At 39.6% G+C, this 18479-nt stretch overlaps 1 protein-coding gene across 4 annotated transcripts in view; it reads left to right on the top strand.

Annotated features, from left to right (window-relative positions):
• Positions 1-12164, top strand: part of FOXN2 (forkhead box N2) — a 33129-nt gene extending 20965 nt beyond the window's left edge. For 2 of the 4 annotated variants that reach the window (XM_071739830.1, XM_071739831.1), the window contains 3 exons: positions 3912-3973; positions 7013-7081; positions 7411-12164. In XM_071739830.1, coding sequence (XP_071595931.1) covers positions 3912-3973; positions 7013-7081; positions 7411-7931 — 652 coding nt within the window. In that variant the 3' untranslated portion in view covers positions 7932-12164. Of the gene's footprint in view, positions 1-3908; positions 3974-7012; positions 7082-7410 lie in introns of all 4 variants that reach the window. The other 2 variants (XM_071739828.1, XM_071739829.1) reach the window with 1 other exon arrangement.
• Positions 12165-18479: the final 6315 nt, after the last annotated feature.

Genomic DNA, 18479 nt, shown 5'->3' with positions numbered 1-18479 from the left:
TGTGTCCCAGTTGTCTTCATGGCTGTGGTAGAGTTTAAAAGAAGAGGTTGGGGCTGTGCTGGGTGCTTCCTGTTGAGCCCCATTTCTCTGGAGGGTAGGCAGTCATAGGAATTGGAACAAAATCCTGGTGCTGTTAGCTTGGAAGGAGGTGTGTGTCTTCTCTTGTAAGTCACTCATCATATAGATCAAATGTATATATTTAGCAGTGTTGTCAAAAACAATCAACTTTTCTACAACCTGAAGTGCTTGGAGAGGCTGGATGAAGAGGGATGTTTTTCTCTAAGCATTATGCAGTGGGGATGGGAAGAACAATCTTGACCATAAACCTGCTCTGAGGTGGAGCATGGAAGATTTCAGCCATCAAGGCAGCCAACACATCTTAAGATTAGGCAGTAGATTTTGGAGAATTTGAAGTCAGCATCATATGTTCTTAATAGAGGAAGAAGAGCAGCATCTGGGTCAACCTGAAGAGGTGGGACAGAGAGGATGGAGACAAAAAGCAGAGAAGAATACATGGCTGTTGGGGAGCTTGGTTGTTAGATAGGCACATGGCTGCTTTATCTTGTTCCACAAAGAATTTGGATGAGATAGGAGATAATTAAGGTCTCTGTACATTGCCCTCTGCCTTAACCTTACTCTCATAATGAACAGGATGTAAAGCTGATAACATTGAGCAGACCTTTCTAAGGGTCCAGTGAACATTCACCCTGAGAGCTGGCACCCCATGCAAGCCTGAGCTGTCAGGCAGCTGCTGAATGCATGGAGTGGACTCTTCCAGGTGGGCTTGTCACCTAGAAGATGTAAAAGCTGTCCCTTACCTTCCAGCTCTCCTGCTCTGTTAAGGTTCATCACAGGCTTGAGTGAGCCAGGAAGAAGTGTTCTGTTTTCCAGCTTTCTGGTGGAGCCAGGAGCATTGTTAAATTGAGTATGAGATGACTGGTGATATTGTCAGGTTTGTTTTATGGGAACAAAGATTGTTGAAACTACTGTAATTACACTTTCAGTGGTAATTTTTTTATAGGCATTATTGTTTCTGCATAAGGACTTCTGTTTCTGAGTATGACTTGAGTGAAGGTTTGGTCCTTGAAAGCTTTGTTAACACTGTGTCTATGTCAACATGGTCAAATTTTTAAATTTAGATATTAATATGGATAGAAAGGTATCTCTGAATGTTGTCTGTGCAGCTAGAGGTGCAGAGAGTCAGGACAAACTCAGCCTTGAGCAGCTTGTTCAGAGCCTTTACCAGTTAAGCTTTTAATATTTCCAAGGTCTTCAAGATTAGTCTAACAATACCAGCATTGAAGTATGGTTTACCTAGCTTGGATAAATAGAGCATAATGAATTTAGGTGTAGGGAAGGAGAAATTTTAGCTGAACACCAAAATACTTGCAAGATCAGGATTTCAGTTTGAAGCTGTTTTTTTCAGTAACTTTTTTTCCTTCACTAGTCACACTTGCCAGCAATCACAGTTACAAGGAAATTCTGGTCTGGTCTGGTGAAGACACACAGTAAAATTCCCACCAACTGCAATATGTGAAGGATTTTGCAGGGTTTGTATTTAAGGATGACAATAAACCCAACATTTTAAGATACTTGATTTCTCACTAATGGAAACTGGTTTATTTTCCTTTAATAATAAACATAATTCATATAACTTTTGGTCATACATGGGAAAACAGATTGTTTTTTCCCTTTCCACATTTAAAAATTCTTGGATTGGATTTCAATTCTGGCTTCCTTTTAGGGAAGGGTCCCCAAGGACGTCTTGTGCGTGGATAGAAAGAGAAAGCCCAGACACAGCTGGGGAGAGGCTGGAAGGACTAAGTTTATCTACAGGGTGATGCTAGAATTTGGCTGTGAGAGTCCCTGAATTTTTCTGTGGGAGGGCTTGTGTTCTTACAGTGTGTTCACAGGGAATATACCCATCATTCAGCAGCATTTGAAAATCAAATTTAAGGAGTTACTTTTAGCAGAAGCTTTCCAAATCTGTAATCTGTGTCTAGATAAACGTGCATTATCATGGATAATTGGCACCACTGATGCATTTTATTTCTGCACATCTTGTTCAACAAGTTGGTGCAAGGCCCCTAGCTGTGTTCTGTTTCTAGTACTGCTGTTATATCCCTGTGCTCTGGGGACAGCCAGGGTCTTCATCTTGCAAATACCTTATGCATATTCATCTTTTGTCTTAATGTACTATGCATTAATTTGCTGTAGGAAAGCTCTGTGTGGGTATTATTCTGGAGGGTTCTGACCACAGACAAAAGGATGAAGGTGTTTAGCATCTCTGTACAATTTACCTGCAGGCTGTAGAACCAGCAAATTCACTGCTCTCCTTGTGACATTTTATTTTTTTTAGTTATTTTTTTTTTTTCCTCCATTTTTGGATCTGTTCCCTTTATACTCCATCACCCACCCCTCCCTGCTCCCCCCCCCCCTTTCCCAATAGGAAAACATACCAGAATTAATGTGAGTTTTGCAGATGTTTGTTTTCAAGTGCACTGAATCTTTTTTCCCCATCATTTACTACACAGGAAGATATTTAAATATTCTTTTTTTCAGTAGCTTTTTTTACCAGTGCCAGAGAGGCTGCAGTGCTGCAAGAGCTCCTTACACAGCTCAAATAATGCATTTCAAGCCACCTTGCCTTGATTTTTCTTTTATTTTTTTTTCCCTCCTACACTGTACTAACCTTTGGAAGTGTTACCAACTGGGTTTGGATAATAATAAGATGGGAGGTTAGAGCAGCTGGAGTATTAAATAGGCATCCCTCATAAATAGCTGACCTCAGGGTTAAGATGTGTGCAGCCACAGCACCGTTCAGTGAAAAATGTTTTTTTTTAAAATTTAACTAAAGGCATGAAGATTTCAGTTTTTCAAAGATGTGTTAAAAACTGAGGTAATTGGGGGTTAATTAATGATCTAGGCCAGTAGTTTTATTAAATAAAATTAAAAAATTAATAATAAAAAAGCACTTAGCTGTGTGATTTTGGGGTGGCATATGTGGCTGTGTCTCATTTTGGAAAACAGGGATGCCTGTAATTATAGAGAACACAGAAGGTTAACACATCTTAATGCTAGAAGTCACAGCATTAATCCTGTGAGGTTGCTGTACAGGTTGGGTTTGAAAATTATGCTCAGCACCCTTTGAATTTTTCTAGCAGTACAATAAAAGGTGGGACATTGCTATGTTACATGCAATTTTAATAGTCATGTATTGTGTCTGTTGTATTTGTTACTTTTTGCTAGTACCTTTATCATGAACTAATTAGGGCTGGGTGTGTAGTAGAAAATAATGTGAAGCTTTTAACTTGAATAGCCCAGCTTCAGATGACTACTTTAAAATAATCAGATATCTTGGCTTGGGCTCGGTTCTTCCCTGCTTTTTTGCAGGACACTGCTTTTTTGTTGTTGGTGGTGTTTTTTTGGTTTTTTGTTTTGGTTTCTTGTTGATCTCTCACCACCATTTGGAAGAGCAGATGTACTCTACAACTGGTCCTTGCCTATTCTTTTGCTCCTGAGCTCTAAGCATTACTACATAAGCTAATATTTTGTTTACATGTAGGTTTTGATTACTGAAAAACACATATCTTTGTCCAAAATCCAGTCTAAAGTACATATAATCTGTAGAAATTATCTCTTGCCAGCAAGATTTTTGCTTAGTCTAACAAGACTTAATGCTTAGTGTGTGTGTATTTGGGGATGTTTTCTAATCTGATGCTGATAATTGCTACATAAACCATCAACTGATGTGTCAAGCCATTTACTGAGGGCAATAGAAATTGCACACCAAACTGTGGTGACTGAGTTAACTTTGTTCTTACCTTTTTATGATCATGGTGGTGTGTCTACTGTACTTTGTACAAGTAATCAGGGCTTGGTTTTGACCTTTTCAATATCTTTTCCAGTAGATCAGCATCACCTCACTACCTAACTTCAGTTCTTCAGCAGACCCATGGCCGATCTCTCAAAGGTAAACACTTAAGTTTCTTTTGCTCTGCTCCCTGGTTTTAGTCACATGCATGCACTGAAGCCCAAGTGATGTGTACAGACCTGCTCTGGAGAGTCCTCTAGATTACACAGAAACCTTGTTGTAGTAGGACAAATGCTCATTATGGTAGTCACTTGTGTGTTAAATTTAAATCCACAGATGAATCTCAAGGTGTAAAAGGAGTCATCTTGCTCTGGCAGCAAGGTATTTAGCAGACACATCACTCTCAAATGTGACCTACTTAAAGAATAAATAGTTCTTTAATACTTAAAGAATTAACAGAAAGCCAATCTGAAAGTCATATACCTCTGCACTAGTTTTATTCATTACCAAGAACTCAGAACAGAAGGCAGGAAAGTGTAAATGTGTAAAACTTGTGGAATGTGGCCATAGAAGTGCCTTAAAGTTGGTTGTTTGATACAGGTGGCTGGGACAGCATGACAGAATTTGCAGGGGAATTCGGAAAACTCAGGGGAGTGTGGTACTCTGCACTTAATTGCCAAAAATTTTGGCTCAAGCTAGTGTTGTTGTCAATGCAGTTGGGCAGGAAGTCCTAAGTATGGGATATTAACCCAGTTAACCTGGGTTAAGAGTAGCCTCATTATGTCTATTTAGTTTGGGGTATCACCTTAAAAATTGCAAAAATGTATATTTTAACTCTGAGAGAGAGGAGCAGGATGAGTTTAATATATGCACTCTGAATACAGGTCTTGATACTGTAGGCTGCAGTGCTGCTCCTCAGCCAAGTTTGTATCCCCTCAGTGTTTGCTGTGCAATATGAAGCAGGCACAGAAAAACCCCAAGTCCTATCTACAACCCAAAGCTTCTCTGCTGTGTTGATACTATTATAACCCTAGTCACCAAAAGTTGGGGGGGTAGGATTGGATTGGGCCAAGTCATTAAAATATTACTGTGAATGAGTGAAGCCATGGCAGGAACTTGGTATCCTGACACATTTCCCCATCGAGCAAGTTAAATGTAGTTGTCTGTAGATGTTTCAGAAACTGCCCATCCCTCCTGGGTGTCCCTGCAGTAGCTGGCACTGCTGTTAGGGCAGTTGTTCAGCACTTGGAAACCTGCTTGAGAGGTCAGATAATCACCAGCAGTAGTGTGCAAGCTGGGAGGGGATGTTGACAAGGACAAACCCAGAGAGGTATTGCTGCTGAGAAAGGTTTGGGGTTTATTTGTTGTTTATTTTCAGGGAATCCCTGGTGAAGTGCAGTGTTGCTGTCTTTTTCTCGTGTCTATACCTGTTCTTGCATGTTTGAATGAGCACTAGAGTAATAATAAAGACTTGGCCTGAATTTTATCCTAGGGATTTCTGCTTTTGTTTTCCATGAAAAGAACCACAAAAACCAACAGCCAGCCAGATTCAGATTTAAAAAAAACAACCAACCAACAAAATAAAAGCCAAAGAAAAAAGCCCAACAAAACTAGAAAAAAACAGTTTAAGATGGACATCTGTCGTGGAAGTCTGTTTTTCATTGGCAGTCAAATGCAAAAGGAAGTAGTGACAGCTGTTGGATACAAGATGGGTTGCTTTATTTTTCCATATGTACTTTCTAAAAAGTTTTCTTCATTTTAAAACATTTTGGTTGGTCTTGGTACCAGGAGGAAGCTAGGCAGCATGCTGGGATAGTGGAGCATTTCTGTAGAAGAAGCCTGTTGTGCACAGGTCTTGTACCTCAGTAATAAAGCATAGTCCACCAAAAGTTTGTCCTTGTCAAAAATAGTAAATATTTTTTTTAAGACTGAAAAGTGAGTTGTGCTAAATTTTTAAAGGACTGGTTCTAAGAAAAAGTGAGCATGTGTTAATCTGTTGTAGAGAATTGTTGTTAGAGGTCTATGAAAAGGGGAACAGAAGGCCACCAACAAATTGAGACTTCAGCAGACATCCAGCTCTCTGGTTTTGGTAGTGCAGCAGGCTTTGGGGTGAGAAGGTGCTTTTATTTTCTAGCCATGAACTAGGATACTAGTTGCTGCTGGAATCTTCCATGTGTTGTCTTCCATGTACATATGTACATACACACACCTCCAATGTGGTGTTTTGTGCTAAAACACTAACGTTTTGGGGAGAGCTCACCATCTCTTTGCTCCCCTTTTGCCTGGTTAGTCCACCATATATGTATATAGAGTCTTAAATATTTCTCTCCTGTATAAGTAGAGAAATCCAGAGATGAAATGAGCAAAGGATGACCTTGGACATCCTCTTTTCTAAAAGTGCATGAGTGTGTCTTGAAGTGAGTGGGAAGGAGGTGCTTGTTTCCTTTCCTTTTCTCATGATCCTGGTTAGAATTGTTACTCTTTGCCAAAATATCTTCAGGGTGCCCTTTTTGAGATGTAATCAATCCATTCCATGCAGCAAAGGATGGCATTTAGCATCAGCACTTGTGACTGTAGCTAAAAGCAACTCAGTTCACCTAAACCTTTTCAGGTGGCTATTCATTATTTAGATCCTCATGCTTTCTAGGTTTAGAAGTTCAGTGCCCTTCCCCCCTGGTCTTCTTGATTTCTTCCATTTGATTTGCTGTTAGCATGTGAAAAACACTGCTGGAAGGTAGAGGTGTGCTGAATTACTGCTGCATTAATGGGTGCATTAGTTCCTCAGGCTTCCTTTTTCACATCACCAGGGTTAGAAGCTGCTGAGATACTTTGATGTGCCATATGTGTAATCTTTCTCAACCCATACAAGCAAAAGTCACTTGTTGATAAGTAAAGGAACAGCATTGTCATACAAATGTCTAATTAATGTTGCTGATTCTTGGCTTCAGCTTGGGGAAGTGTAATGTGAGAATTCAGCTTTTGAATATCACAGTTATGATGTGAGACAATTCTGTAACCATACAGCACTGTGTAAAAGTCAGGCTCTGTTTAAATTTGTATGCTTCACTCCCCCTGTCTTCATTGTAGGCAAATATATGCTTTTTTTTTTTTTTTTTTTTTTTTTCTTTAATATGATCTAGGGACCTCATTTTGTCAGGCTTGCCTGAAATCTAATGTTTTGAATCTCCTCTTTCACAGAATCTGATATTGATGCTGCTACTGCAATGATGCTGTTAAATACTTCCATTCAACAAGGAATGTTGGACTGTAAGCATAAGCCATTTTACTTTATTTTTCTTCTCTACTCAGTAGCTAAATGTTTTTAGTATAAAGTTTCAGGAAACAAGTATGGTATAGTTTCCAAATAGTAAAAGAAGTCAAGAAGCAATTCTGATTAGATAATTCCTTCTGCTAGCATCACAGAGTTTTACAGAGCCACCTTCTTTTCTTTTTCCCCAGCTAATTTTGTCCACAGGATATTCTGACTCTTAAATGCTAATATTCAGCTTACTTTGCAGGCAGCCAGCTGTGGTGTGCTCACTTTGCAGGTGATCTCACTGGAATATTTTCTTACTGAAGGATTTTGTTTTGAACAGGTGAGAAACCTCAACCTCTGAAGACGACCTCTAAGAAGAGGAGTTACGGCAGCGCCTTCAATCCTCCCAGTTCCATCGGTCTACAAGAAAAAGATTCTGTGGCCACCAGTATTGATCCAAAGGAGGATCACAACTACAGTGCCAGCAGCATGGGTTCCCAGCGCTGTGCCTCGAGGTCCAGCATGTCTTCCTTGTCCTCCCTTGATGAGGTGTATGAATTTATCTCCAAGACCAGCCACGATGGCAGCGATGGCAGCGAAGGCTTTCACAGCGAAGTGGATACAGACGTTGACTACGAAGATGATCCTCTTGGAGACAGTGGCTATGCATCACAACCTTGTGTAGATACCTCTGAGGAAAGCCAGCCTAGCGACAAAGTGTTCAAGGAGTTGTGTCAAGAAATTGATGAGGAGCTGAAAGAAGCAGCAGGGTCTCTGCTCCACCTTGCTGGAATCCAGACGTGCTTGAGTTCCTTAATAAGTACTGCAAAGACCCACTGTCACAAGCAAAGAAAAAAATAGTATGTTTCTCAGTGTTGAATATATACATATATTTTTTTTAATTGTGGCAATACTCTTCTACTCTTACCCTTCACAAGGGAGATCAAAGCCATAAGAGGACTCATTGCTTTTTTATTTTTGGCGCTAGCTATAATTTAGCCATTTATTTTTAAATCACTGCCTAAAGATAAAAAAATATTTAATCTTCTCAAACTAGAAGAGTTGCATGACTTGTGAAAACCTGAAAGCATACTTCTTAATTATCACTTTTTTGTGTCTTTCCTTTTTAATAGTTGATTCATTTTTTTCCCAGAGATATGCTCATTCAGATACACATTGTGGTTCATATTTACATTTCTGCTGGCCCCATCTGCAGAATTGAATTTTGCACAGTCTGAGGGCTCTGACTTCCATGTAAAGGAGTAAAAAGGAGGAGAAAAAAGATAGAAAGGGGGAAAAAAAAAACTTGGCCTTGGTTGCCTCCTCCCTCTCTTTGCTCTTCTGAGGCAGGTCCCATGGAAATGCTTTTGAAGTAGTTCCAAGTAGCTGCCTATCAGACAGTGGTTTATTTGACAAAGTAGCTGAAACTTGTAGCACTCTAGGAGCTGCTTTCAGCAAGATGTAAAGTACCCCCAGAAAACAGGGGACAAGGGGTAGCAGAAGGGGGTACCACTCACAGTTTTCTTTTTTTCCCCTCCTTTCCCCAAGTCTGCCAGTCAGATTCCTAGAGGACAACAGTCATGGGTTGGTGGTTTTTTTTCATCTTAAGACAAATTGTCTTTTTTTTTGAGAGGGAAGAGGGTGTCCTTTTCATGCAGATGCAACACGTGCACACGTGCACCTTGGATGTAGCCAACAGTGAAAGCTGTCACTTGCCAAGTTTGTCCTTGTGTTCCCACCACAGTTGATGCATAGTAGCTGTGCAGTCCTGCAGCACCTACACTTCTGCTCCCTGACACCGATTCAGCGGGTAAAAAGAACCCAAGGGTTGTTGTTGGCTGCCATGTGGACAAGGTGGAGGCTTCAGGTGGCCTTGGTGGTAAAGGGCTGCTGAAAAGCAAACATCTTGCCCCTAATCTTACAGAAAATAGAATAGCTTCCTTTTTGATTTGTGAACCCTGAATTGCTTTTTGGGGTTTTTTACCCCTTTTCTCTCAATGCTTGCTTGTTTTGGCCCATGGGCTGTCCATACCTTTTGCTTCCCAGATCACTGTGCCTTGTGCTGGATGAGTGCTATCAGCCTCCTGCTGATATATGCCCTCCAGGGCATCTCTTGAGCAAGGCAGGCCTTCAGTTTTGGATGGAACATTGTAGCTCAGGAGGACGTCTCTGTTATGGGAAGATCCTCCTTCACAATTCATTCTTGCAATAAAAAAATCTCTTTATAGTTTCCAGACATCTTTTGGCCAAAAATGTTTTTGTGTTATGCTAAGCTTTTTTCCCCTTTTTTCCTTTTTTTATTGTTCTTTTAAAACCAGTGGTGAATGCTTACATCTTGTAGATGATCCTGCTTTTTTTGAAGTTTTCTGTTCACAAATGGGTAAGCATTTCTGTTGGAGTGGGCTTTTAACAGTACTGTAAGCATAAGTATGCCTTAAGCATGTTGCAGAACCATATACAACTATCAAAAGCTGTCTTTCCTCTTTCCGAAAGAGATAGCATGTGTGCCATAAATGTTCTCCTTAATGTGTAAAACTATTGCTTTCAGCAGGAGTTGGGCAGGCTGGTTGAAAATTAAAAGCAGAGCCACGTAGGCCACTGTTTTGGTCCTTGAAAATAGTTCTGGATCAGCCAAAAGTTAACCTTTCCCTAACAGGATATTTTTCTGGCTATTTGGAGGCCTTTCCTAGACCAGTGTGTTATTCTGGTTTTGGTTGGTTTTTTGTTGGTTTTTTTTTCCTTTTCTTCTTGTTAGTCTCTTCATGAATACTGCCATAAACAGTCTACATTGAATATGAACACAGCCATCCTGCTGAAGATGTGTTGCTCTGAGGGCCTGTTCCATTCCCTCTTGAACAGTGGTGGTGCTCCTCCTTACTCAATGGCTGTTGACTCAAGGCTTAATTATTTGGCTTTCTGCTTTGGAATTTAAAGCCAATATTATTTTTTTAAAGCACAAACATTATAAAAAAATAAGTCCTGGTTTGCTTGTTTGTTTTTCCTCAAGTACTTCAGTTTTAAGAATGATTTCGTTTATTTTAGAAAGGGAAGATAAATACTCTGCTGCACTCCTGCTTTGTGTGAGCACCTGTTGGCTTTCAGCCATGGCAGGGCAGTGTGTGCAGATGTGTATGTCTTCTGGGTATCACAAGTGGTGCATTAGACAATTAGATCTGATATTGGATGTGTTACTGATGGATAGCAGGGGTAAAACTTGCTATTTAAAGGAAAACTAAGTACCAGTGCAATGGTTCTTAGGATTTTGGGATGTAGAGATGTGAAGGCTTAGTGGAACTCCTTTCGGCTCCTGGGTTGCTCTTCTACCTTGATGGAAAACTGCAAAGGGCAGAGTTTGTGTCAATGGAAAACCAAGGACACAGCTCCACAGAAATATCTTGTTAGCAGTCTGGGATTTTGCTCTGTGCCATGATTGCAGTTTCACACTGTTGAAGAGGGGTGCTGCTTGGCTCCTGCTGAAGGTGGTTGCAGCTTTTCTGTAGCTTACAGTGAAAGCCAGATCTCAGTCCAAGGACTCTGGAAACTGTGATCCCAGTCTGCTCCTTGGTTTGGTTCTAAATTTTATTTTTGCCTCAGATAAAATTTGAGAATGTTAATACTTACTAGAAGTGTGGCTGTTGTGCTGTTAACCCTGAAGCTGGTCATAATGACTTCAGCATATCTGAAGGGATGGGATTGGGATGCTAACAGTGCATTTAATTACCACATGCAACGAGCAATAAAACCATAGTAATAAAAAGTTGGTGGTGAAAGTTTCATCTGTCCTTACAGCTTTTAGCCTGGGAGAACTGGAATTGTGGCCACAGTCTCCATGCTTTGCCATTTTCCATCTCATCCCTTCAGAAGGAGAAGGCAGCCTATCTGTGCCCCTGACATACTCCACCACATTGTCCCACACCTGTGCCTGCAGGTTTTGGCAGGCAAAGGCTGACAGCTCAGTTGCAGAGCATCCCTCTTGGCAGTGGGAGAAGAGCTGCCCTTTCTTCCATTTACATACCTAGCACTCAGTTTGGGTTGGTTTGCCACCTCAGCTAGAGACCGTGGTGTATATAGTATAAATGGAGAATAATTAAAAGTTATTTTGATTGATTGGTTTTGGGTTTGTTGGGTTTTTTTTTTTAGTGATATATGTAAAATGTTCATGCCAATGGTTGACTCAGATATATATTAGCAAGAAAAGTATTATTGGACCACATTCAATTCTATAAGTACAGTGAAGAAGTGTATGAGACTTGTGTGCAAGGGAGGCTGCTTGATCACATCAGATGTGAACACTGTACAAACCTATACTGGCCTTTCAGATTCTGATACTACTCTACTGCTTTTGCAGAAGTCACATCAAACGTTTTAAAATCCATCTGTCAAACGGAAGTTGTATGGTTTGCAACTTTTCATCAGCCTGAAAAGTACAAGCTTTGGTTAAAGCAGTTTACACTCATACATGTTAATAATGGTGTAGCCAAAATATTTATTGAAAGAAAAGGTAAAATATTTTAAATGTTGCACCTGCCATTATATTTTAAAGCACATTCTTCACACCTAACTGCCAGTGCCATTACCAAGTCTGTTTTATAAATGTACATTTCTTCAAACTAAAAAGTGCATAATTGAAAGTATTATGTTACTGCCATATAGTGATATAAAACATTTTATAATTACCGATTCATTTTTAACTATTATTTATTTAAAAGTTAATTGTAAGAATGCTTTCTGATCAAATGAAACACAGAGTTGTTTTTAAACCGTTCCTGTTAGCTCGTTTCTAATGTAGCATAAGCAACGTCCTTGGGTTTGTTTAGAATAATTTTGCCAGTAGGTGACCAGCTCTAACCCTTTTTCCTCCAGTTTAATCCTTTACCCCTTTTAAAGACGATTTACAGAAGTTTAGTTTTTTGTATGCTAATCTGTTAATTAAAAATGTTTATAAAGTTTATTTTTACCAAAGAGATGCAATTCATTATGACAAAATATTGCAGAATAAACTTTGTTTTATAACATTTGTGATTTTTCTGCCCACATTTTTCATTCAGATGATCAAAGGGGCTTTTCTAAAATAAACAGCATTGCAAACAGAAAGCACTGTGTTCTCTTTTTTTATTTACAGATTTGGTGTCAGGTGGTGCTCCAAGTCCCCTCCCATTTAAATCTCTTCCACAAGACTGGGCTACTGTAAAAAGCCAAATATGTAATTCATGGTAGGTTTCAGCTTGGTTAAGACTTGTTGCATGCATGTGCACATCATCTGTACAGTAAGAGACCTCTGCCAATTCCCACCAAGATTTGCTTACAGTCAGGTTCCCCCATAGCTGGCCTGTAGTATCTGAAGAGTACCTTATCCAGGCCAAGATGTCACCACTTAAATCTGGAAGTTGAGGTATGTTTTGACATCTTGGTAACTGGTGAAATACTGCTGCAAGCCTTTTGTCTTCTTGTGTAAAGCATTTGTTTAAACAGAAATACCTCGAATCTTTTCCTGATGTGTTTGTTTACAGCTCTGTATCCGCATCACTATGGCTAAGTTGCTTGCATGATACTCAGAGATCAACAGCTTAATAGAAGACAGGTAATTTAAAAAATGTGTTGCTGGATAGAACTAAAACACACAGCTGGGAACAGGGAACACCCCCCTCTTCATTTAGGGGGAATTAAATACTCCCCACCCCACTTTCCACTTGCCTCAGCTTGTGCTCAGGCCAGCTTTCCCCGTGAGTGCATGCACATACATAAGCCCTGCCAGCACCTGAGAGGCAGAAGAACCAGAGAGAAACAAGATAGGACATGATGCTTATCTCTCTTTGAAGCAGACATTGTTCCATTTCTTCCATTTTTAATTTTTTTAACCTAATAGTATCACTGAGTTAAGTTTCCTCTGAAGGCTAAAGGGAATGCAGTTTCTTTTGCAACACTTAAAGCAATAAGATATATGTCAATAAAGACTTCCTCACCATATCAAATAATATTGGAATCAGAAATTACAAAATGCACTATAAAACTCCTTTGATTTAGCATTCATCTTAATATATGGATAAGAGAACAACTGCTCTCATTAGTTTGAACAAAATCACAGCTATGTATCATATGTTAATGATATCTTTCTAATTGTTAATATATTGTGCTAAGATACCTTCAAGTTAATTGTTAAATTTCCCAGGGGTGTTTTCCTCTGTTACTACTTTGCTGCAAATTACCCTCTGTATGGAGCCACAGCTCTCAAAATAAAGCATTAACTGAAGCAATTACCACTTACACCGGCTGTATTTTAAGGACATTTGTTGAGGATATACATAATAGGTAGATTTATTTTGCAAAAATGGCTGTCTAAATGACACAGAATATGGATACACCTTCACAGATCTTGAGTGTCCACATGCCTGTAAGTGTTCCTAGTTTTAGTAGTCTGAGAAAATACACTATCTGGCATGCTTTGAGGTAATCACATAGCAGTGTTAGTCCAGCAACATTGCTATGAACTTTCCCAGAATGTTTGGACATAGAAACTCTCTTCCCTGTTCCTACCTGTGAGAGTCATTCCTGCAGAAGACAGCAAAGCAGTATTGCCCCTGCTCAATTTTTGAATCTTCAGCTGTGTTTCTTGTTATCCCTTTTCTTCCAGAAAGCTCTGCAGAAAGCTTCCTGCTCTTACAACTAAAAACTACTTATAGTTAATGTAAGATTATTAACTACCTTCTGCCACTCTTAGTTTAAACAGCTCTTTGTTAAACATCAGGGTGTTTTCCTATTGCAACAGTACAAAAGCAATAATTTCCCTCCTTAGGTTCTTGACATACTAAACAAGCCAAGACTAATTGGTTTCCATTTGGAAGACATGATCTTCATTCCTCTTAATCACTTCTTTCTACATCAATTCCAGTTTCAATCCAGCTTGCTGGCATGTGAATGACAAGAGCTACAGATGCTCTTGTAGAGTGCTGGTGCTTTTTGGAACCTGGCCTTAATATCTTACTTGGCTTTTGCAACACCACTCTTATCTGGTGTGTCCTAGGCTTGTCATGGCCTTTACCACAGTTGCATACAGTCAACGAGCTTTGTTATCAACCAATATGTCCACGTCTTGGTTCTCTTTTCATCTCTGCCAAACAGTGAGGCCCCAATCGGCAGGAAAATTTTGTGACCTGCAACTTGATTTCGTGAAATCTGCCCTGAATTTCTCATGGTAACCTTCCTGCTCACCAAGAACTCTCTTTTGGCATAGCCTCTCCAAATAAAGGGAGAAGGAGGGCACGATTTGCAAGCCATGAGGCTTCATCAGTGCATGTTGCTGTTCCATTCATTTTACTGAATGTTTCTTTTTTTAAAAAAACGTGGAGACAGGTCAAAGGTGTCTTTGCCTCACGCCTTAAAAGGACACACTGCCTCTGCCATCCTATTTAATTTGAGTCATCAGTGCCTACCCTCAACCAAGTACTTGCCTGTGTTCTTTCAGTCTTCAGAGAAGGACATCCAGTTTCCAGGTATGTCTGTCTGAGTGTTGCTCATATAGTGCTTGCCATAATCTCCATTTCCATGGTATCTTGACTTTCCAAGCCTTAAATGGGTGGCATACTAGCTTGGACTCAATACCTAATTAATGTGGACTCAATACCTAATTAATGTATCCGTTCCAAAGACATTGGCAGCAGTTAAACATTTGGGTATTTTCTTGTCTAGATAGGCAGGTTGGTCCTTACCAGACTGAAGCACTACCCCAGAAGCACTTATGTACTTAAGTGCTTTGCAGTTGGCAGGAAGAAGTTTAGAAAGATGTCTGTAAGTGCCTGTATCAACCTTTACACAACATCACTTTCAAAAATAGATTTTATGCCTCACAGGCTTTTTTTTTTTTTTTAATTTAATTAACTTTGTGTCTTGGTTTCTTACTAAGATCCTGTAGGTTCTCAGATCTTTAAAATGCTAAAATTAACAAACTACATTTTCAGTTATTTTCAGTAAGGGGTACGTTTTATTCTCTCATAATTTTTGTGTGTTTATTCTGAACAGCTGCTAGAGTTTTCGATGCTCTGAATACACAGTTGGACCACCCAAATTACAGGCATTTTGCTTTTCTTTTGGCTCAGTAATCTGATCAGAAATCCATGTGTTGATTTGGGCAATAGTGTGCTGGCTGAAATGTCTGAATGCTTCACATAGACTCTGCAATACCATCCATAGGGCCAGTAAGCTATACCCACAGCTGAGCCATTTCAAAAGAAAAGATGTCTCCTTAAATCTCCAAGTGGCTACCAAAATCTGATTATTAACTCAAGTGTGATTGTGGTGCATACTACCTTAAAAATTAATATGACTGTGATGCATGATGTCACCTTGACCCAATCATAACCCATTTTCTGTGAGTATAGTGTTAACTCCCCAGAGAAGCATCCACTGAGTGATGGCAGCATCCCATGCAGCTGTTGCTAAGCAACAAGATTTGGCTTTCAGCAGGATCTAATGTTAAAGTATTTAACCCTAGATCTGTCAAGGCTCATTATTTCAGATGTGGTTGTTAATCCCCGCATTTTGGTATCCAGATTCATCAATATCCTGGTTCCAGTAGAATTGCTGGTTTATTTATCATATATGGTGGCTCACAATGAGGAGAAGCATAAGCATTGCTGGTAGATCTTGTTACCAAATTTCATTTTAGTGTGATTTAGATACAGAAATACGTGATGCAATTCAAAGTGGAAAGCAGTGCATTGTCATTCTGTGAATCTTGCTTTCTTTGCTGGCTTGCACAAGTGGCTTGCACCTGCTTTCCCTCTAAGGAATGCTGGTTTTCAGATGAATGAATGCTTATGGGTGGGCAGCTGGCAGTAACAATGAAGCTTTAATTTTTATTAAGTGTCCTCTTCTAGCTGAGTTTCATCTAGGTTAAACAGCTTGTTGTGTTATCTAAACCCATTAAATTAAGTAAACTACTGTAGTTTTGAAATTCAGGGTTTTTTTAATACTGGAAAACTTCAACTATTTTGATTCAGTACATATAATATTTACAGATTGTGATTAAGTTCTATACAGAGTTGTTAGGTGGTTTGTTTGTTGTTGTGTTTTGTTTGGGGTTTTTAAAATAGTTTTCTGCATTTTCTTTCTTTCTAAAGTGTAGAGGCCTGGAAGCCTGCTCCCATATTTTACAAAAAAAAGAGAAAATATTTCTGACTAGCTGTGCCATTGCTTGAATAATTACCATAGATGTCCCTCTAAGTGCATTCAAGTTCATTGCTACATTGCTAGCTTCTTACAGGTATCTGGTATTTCACCACTCAGCTGAAATAATGCTGAATATCATGATCACACAACTACCACAAAAAAAAAAAAAAAAAAAAAAAAAAAGTCTGTCTCAGCCTGGTAATCCCTAAGATTCCTCCTCCCCCTTCCACGGATAAATTTCAAAACTGACACCGTGTTGCCCCTCATGCTGTTTCTCCTTTTCAGTTCATACTAATCTGCAAGACAAACCTGTCTCTGTCAAGACACTTTTTCAGGCAGCCAGTTTGATCATAATACTCCCCTGCTGTCTTTTGATCCTCCTGGGGCACCCCCCACTTCCACTGCTTCAAGTTCACATTTCCCATCGCTGGGATGGTGATCTATCATCAACTGTTTATCACTTTTTCCTTCCACATGGCATGGTGTGCCTTCTCCTTGTGCTCTGCTGCTGAGGAACCCTGCCCCACCTCTCCTCCATCCCTCTTCTTTTTTTCCATGACAGTCTTCACACACCAAAGACCTGGCTTTAACTCATACCAAAAGTCCAAATTGTTTCTAAAGGTGACACAATATTTGTTAAAATAAAAATTACAAATGCGTATGAACAGAAATAGTTCTGATTAAAATGTTTGCTCAACTACTGGTAAATCTGCCAGATGTCTCTCCTTTCTTCACTCCTGTGTTTGTCTTGGGAGATTTGAGAAAACTGAGACAATCCCATGCCATCTTTGCTGCTGGTAACAGCTCCTCATTTGCTGATGTTACTCACATGGGCAAGTCAGGACCTCATTTAAAGGCTTGCAGGTCTGTGCCCACAACTATTGCACCTGAAGGAGCATCCACTTCTCACTGTATAATCTTCATAGCACTCCTTCTCAATTCAGTCTTTTATCTTCATTTTTCTTTCTCCAGCAAACACTCAAGATTGTAGAATTGGAATGAAGGTAGCCCCAGCTGGGCCACTGTAGATGGACAGACCTTCAACAAAAGATGGCAGAACTAGGGAAGGTTTTTTTTCTTCCCATCGTTCTGGAAGAGGGACGTATTCTTCATATAAAAAAAAAAAAAAAAAAAAAAAAAAAAAAGGAAGAAACAAACTTTTTCAGCTGGTACTGAGTGTAAGGATTTGCTGTGAAGACCCAGAAATTGCTGCTGTTGCATCAAGGGCAGGTATGTGTTGCACCTGAGTGGAACACGAGCTGCAAAATCAACTCTGAATTATCACAGGCAGTTAGCTGCCTGCTCAGTATTTCCTTCTTCTCATTCTCAGCAATTTGTTTTTACACAAAGGCACCACTCCTCTGGCCAAACACACACACCATATAGATGACTCAAGCTATTTATCCTATGGGCTGGGAAGGAAACATGTTTACATTTCTATTTTTAAATGCTCCAGAAACACTGATATGATGATGGAGACTACAAATAATGGAAATAAATTGTTCTATGAAGTGCATATCTGTACACGTATCATATTTTCTCTTGACTACTTGGTTTTATTTTATCAGAACAATCAGATTTTGAAAGAGGTGAAAGGTTATGTCACAAACTGTTTATTACAAGGTCACCATGAGAAATAATGAGTGCATATCCTGAAGCACGTTGTATCCTGCTGTTCACACTTGCTGTTGCTAAGACAGCAGAAACAAACCACTAGGTTAGGGTGTTTGCAGCTTCCAAGGATGTGGTTTATGCATTGCCTGTGATAGCCTGATGACTGAAGACGGCTCCCTTCCAATAATTTTTGGATATTTTCTGGGCCTTAGAAACCCTTTTGTTGTGAATCAGTGTAAGCATGTAAGTAACGACAATGAAGTTTATTTTCCCAAAGCACAGAAAACATCCTGGATGATTAAAAGTATATCCTTTGTTTATTTCTCTACCTGCACCTATTTCACAGGGAGGGCAATCGAGTACAAATTCTGACTTAATGGCCAGAGGGGAAGCCACTGTTTGAGGAGGGAATGGAGAATAAATAAGCCTGAAAATAGAACATACTGAAACAACCACTGTAATTCTTAAATAGTTTGCCTTGAGAAAGTATCTAAAATTTAACACCCATTAGCTACTGAGCACAGACATAAGAGCAGCTTCTGTTCCACTGCATATCCTTTGCTCTCCATTCTCCCCAGAGAAAGCCCACAAGAGAAGCAAAAATGCCATGACCCTTTTAAGGAATTTCTT

This window comes from Heliangelus exortis, chromosome 3, assembly GCF_036169615.1.
Source record: "Heliangelus exortis chromosome 3, bHelExo1.hap1, whole genome shotgun sequence".
NCBI classification, from domain to species: domain Eukaryota; kingdom Metazoa; phylum Chordata; class Aves; order Apodiformes; family Trochilidae; genus Heliangelus; species Heliangelus exortis.
Note: the sequence above shows the minus strand (reverse complement) of the source record. Positions and strands in the feature narration are given on the sequence as shown.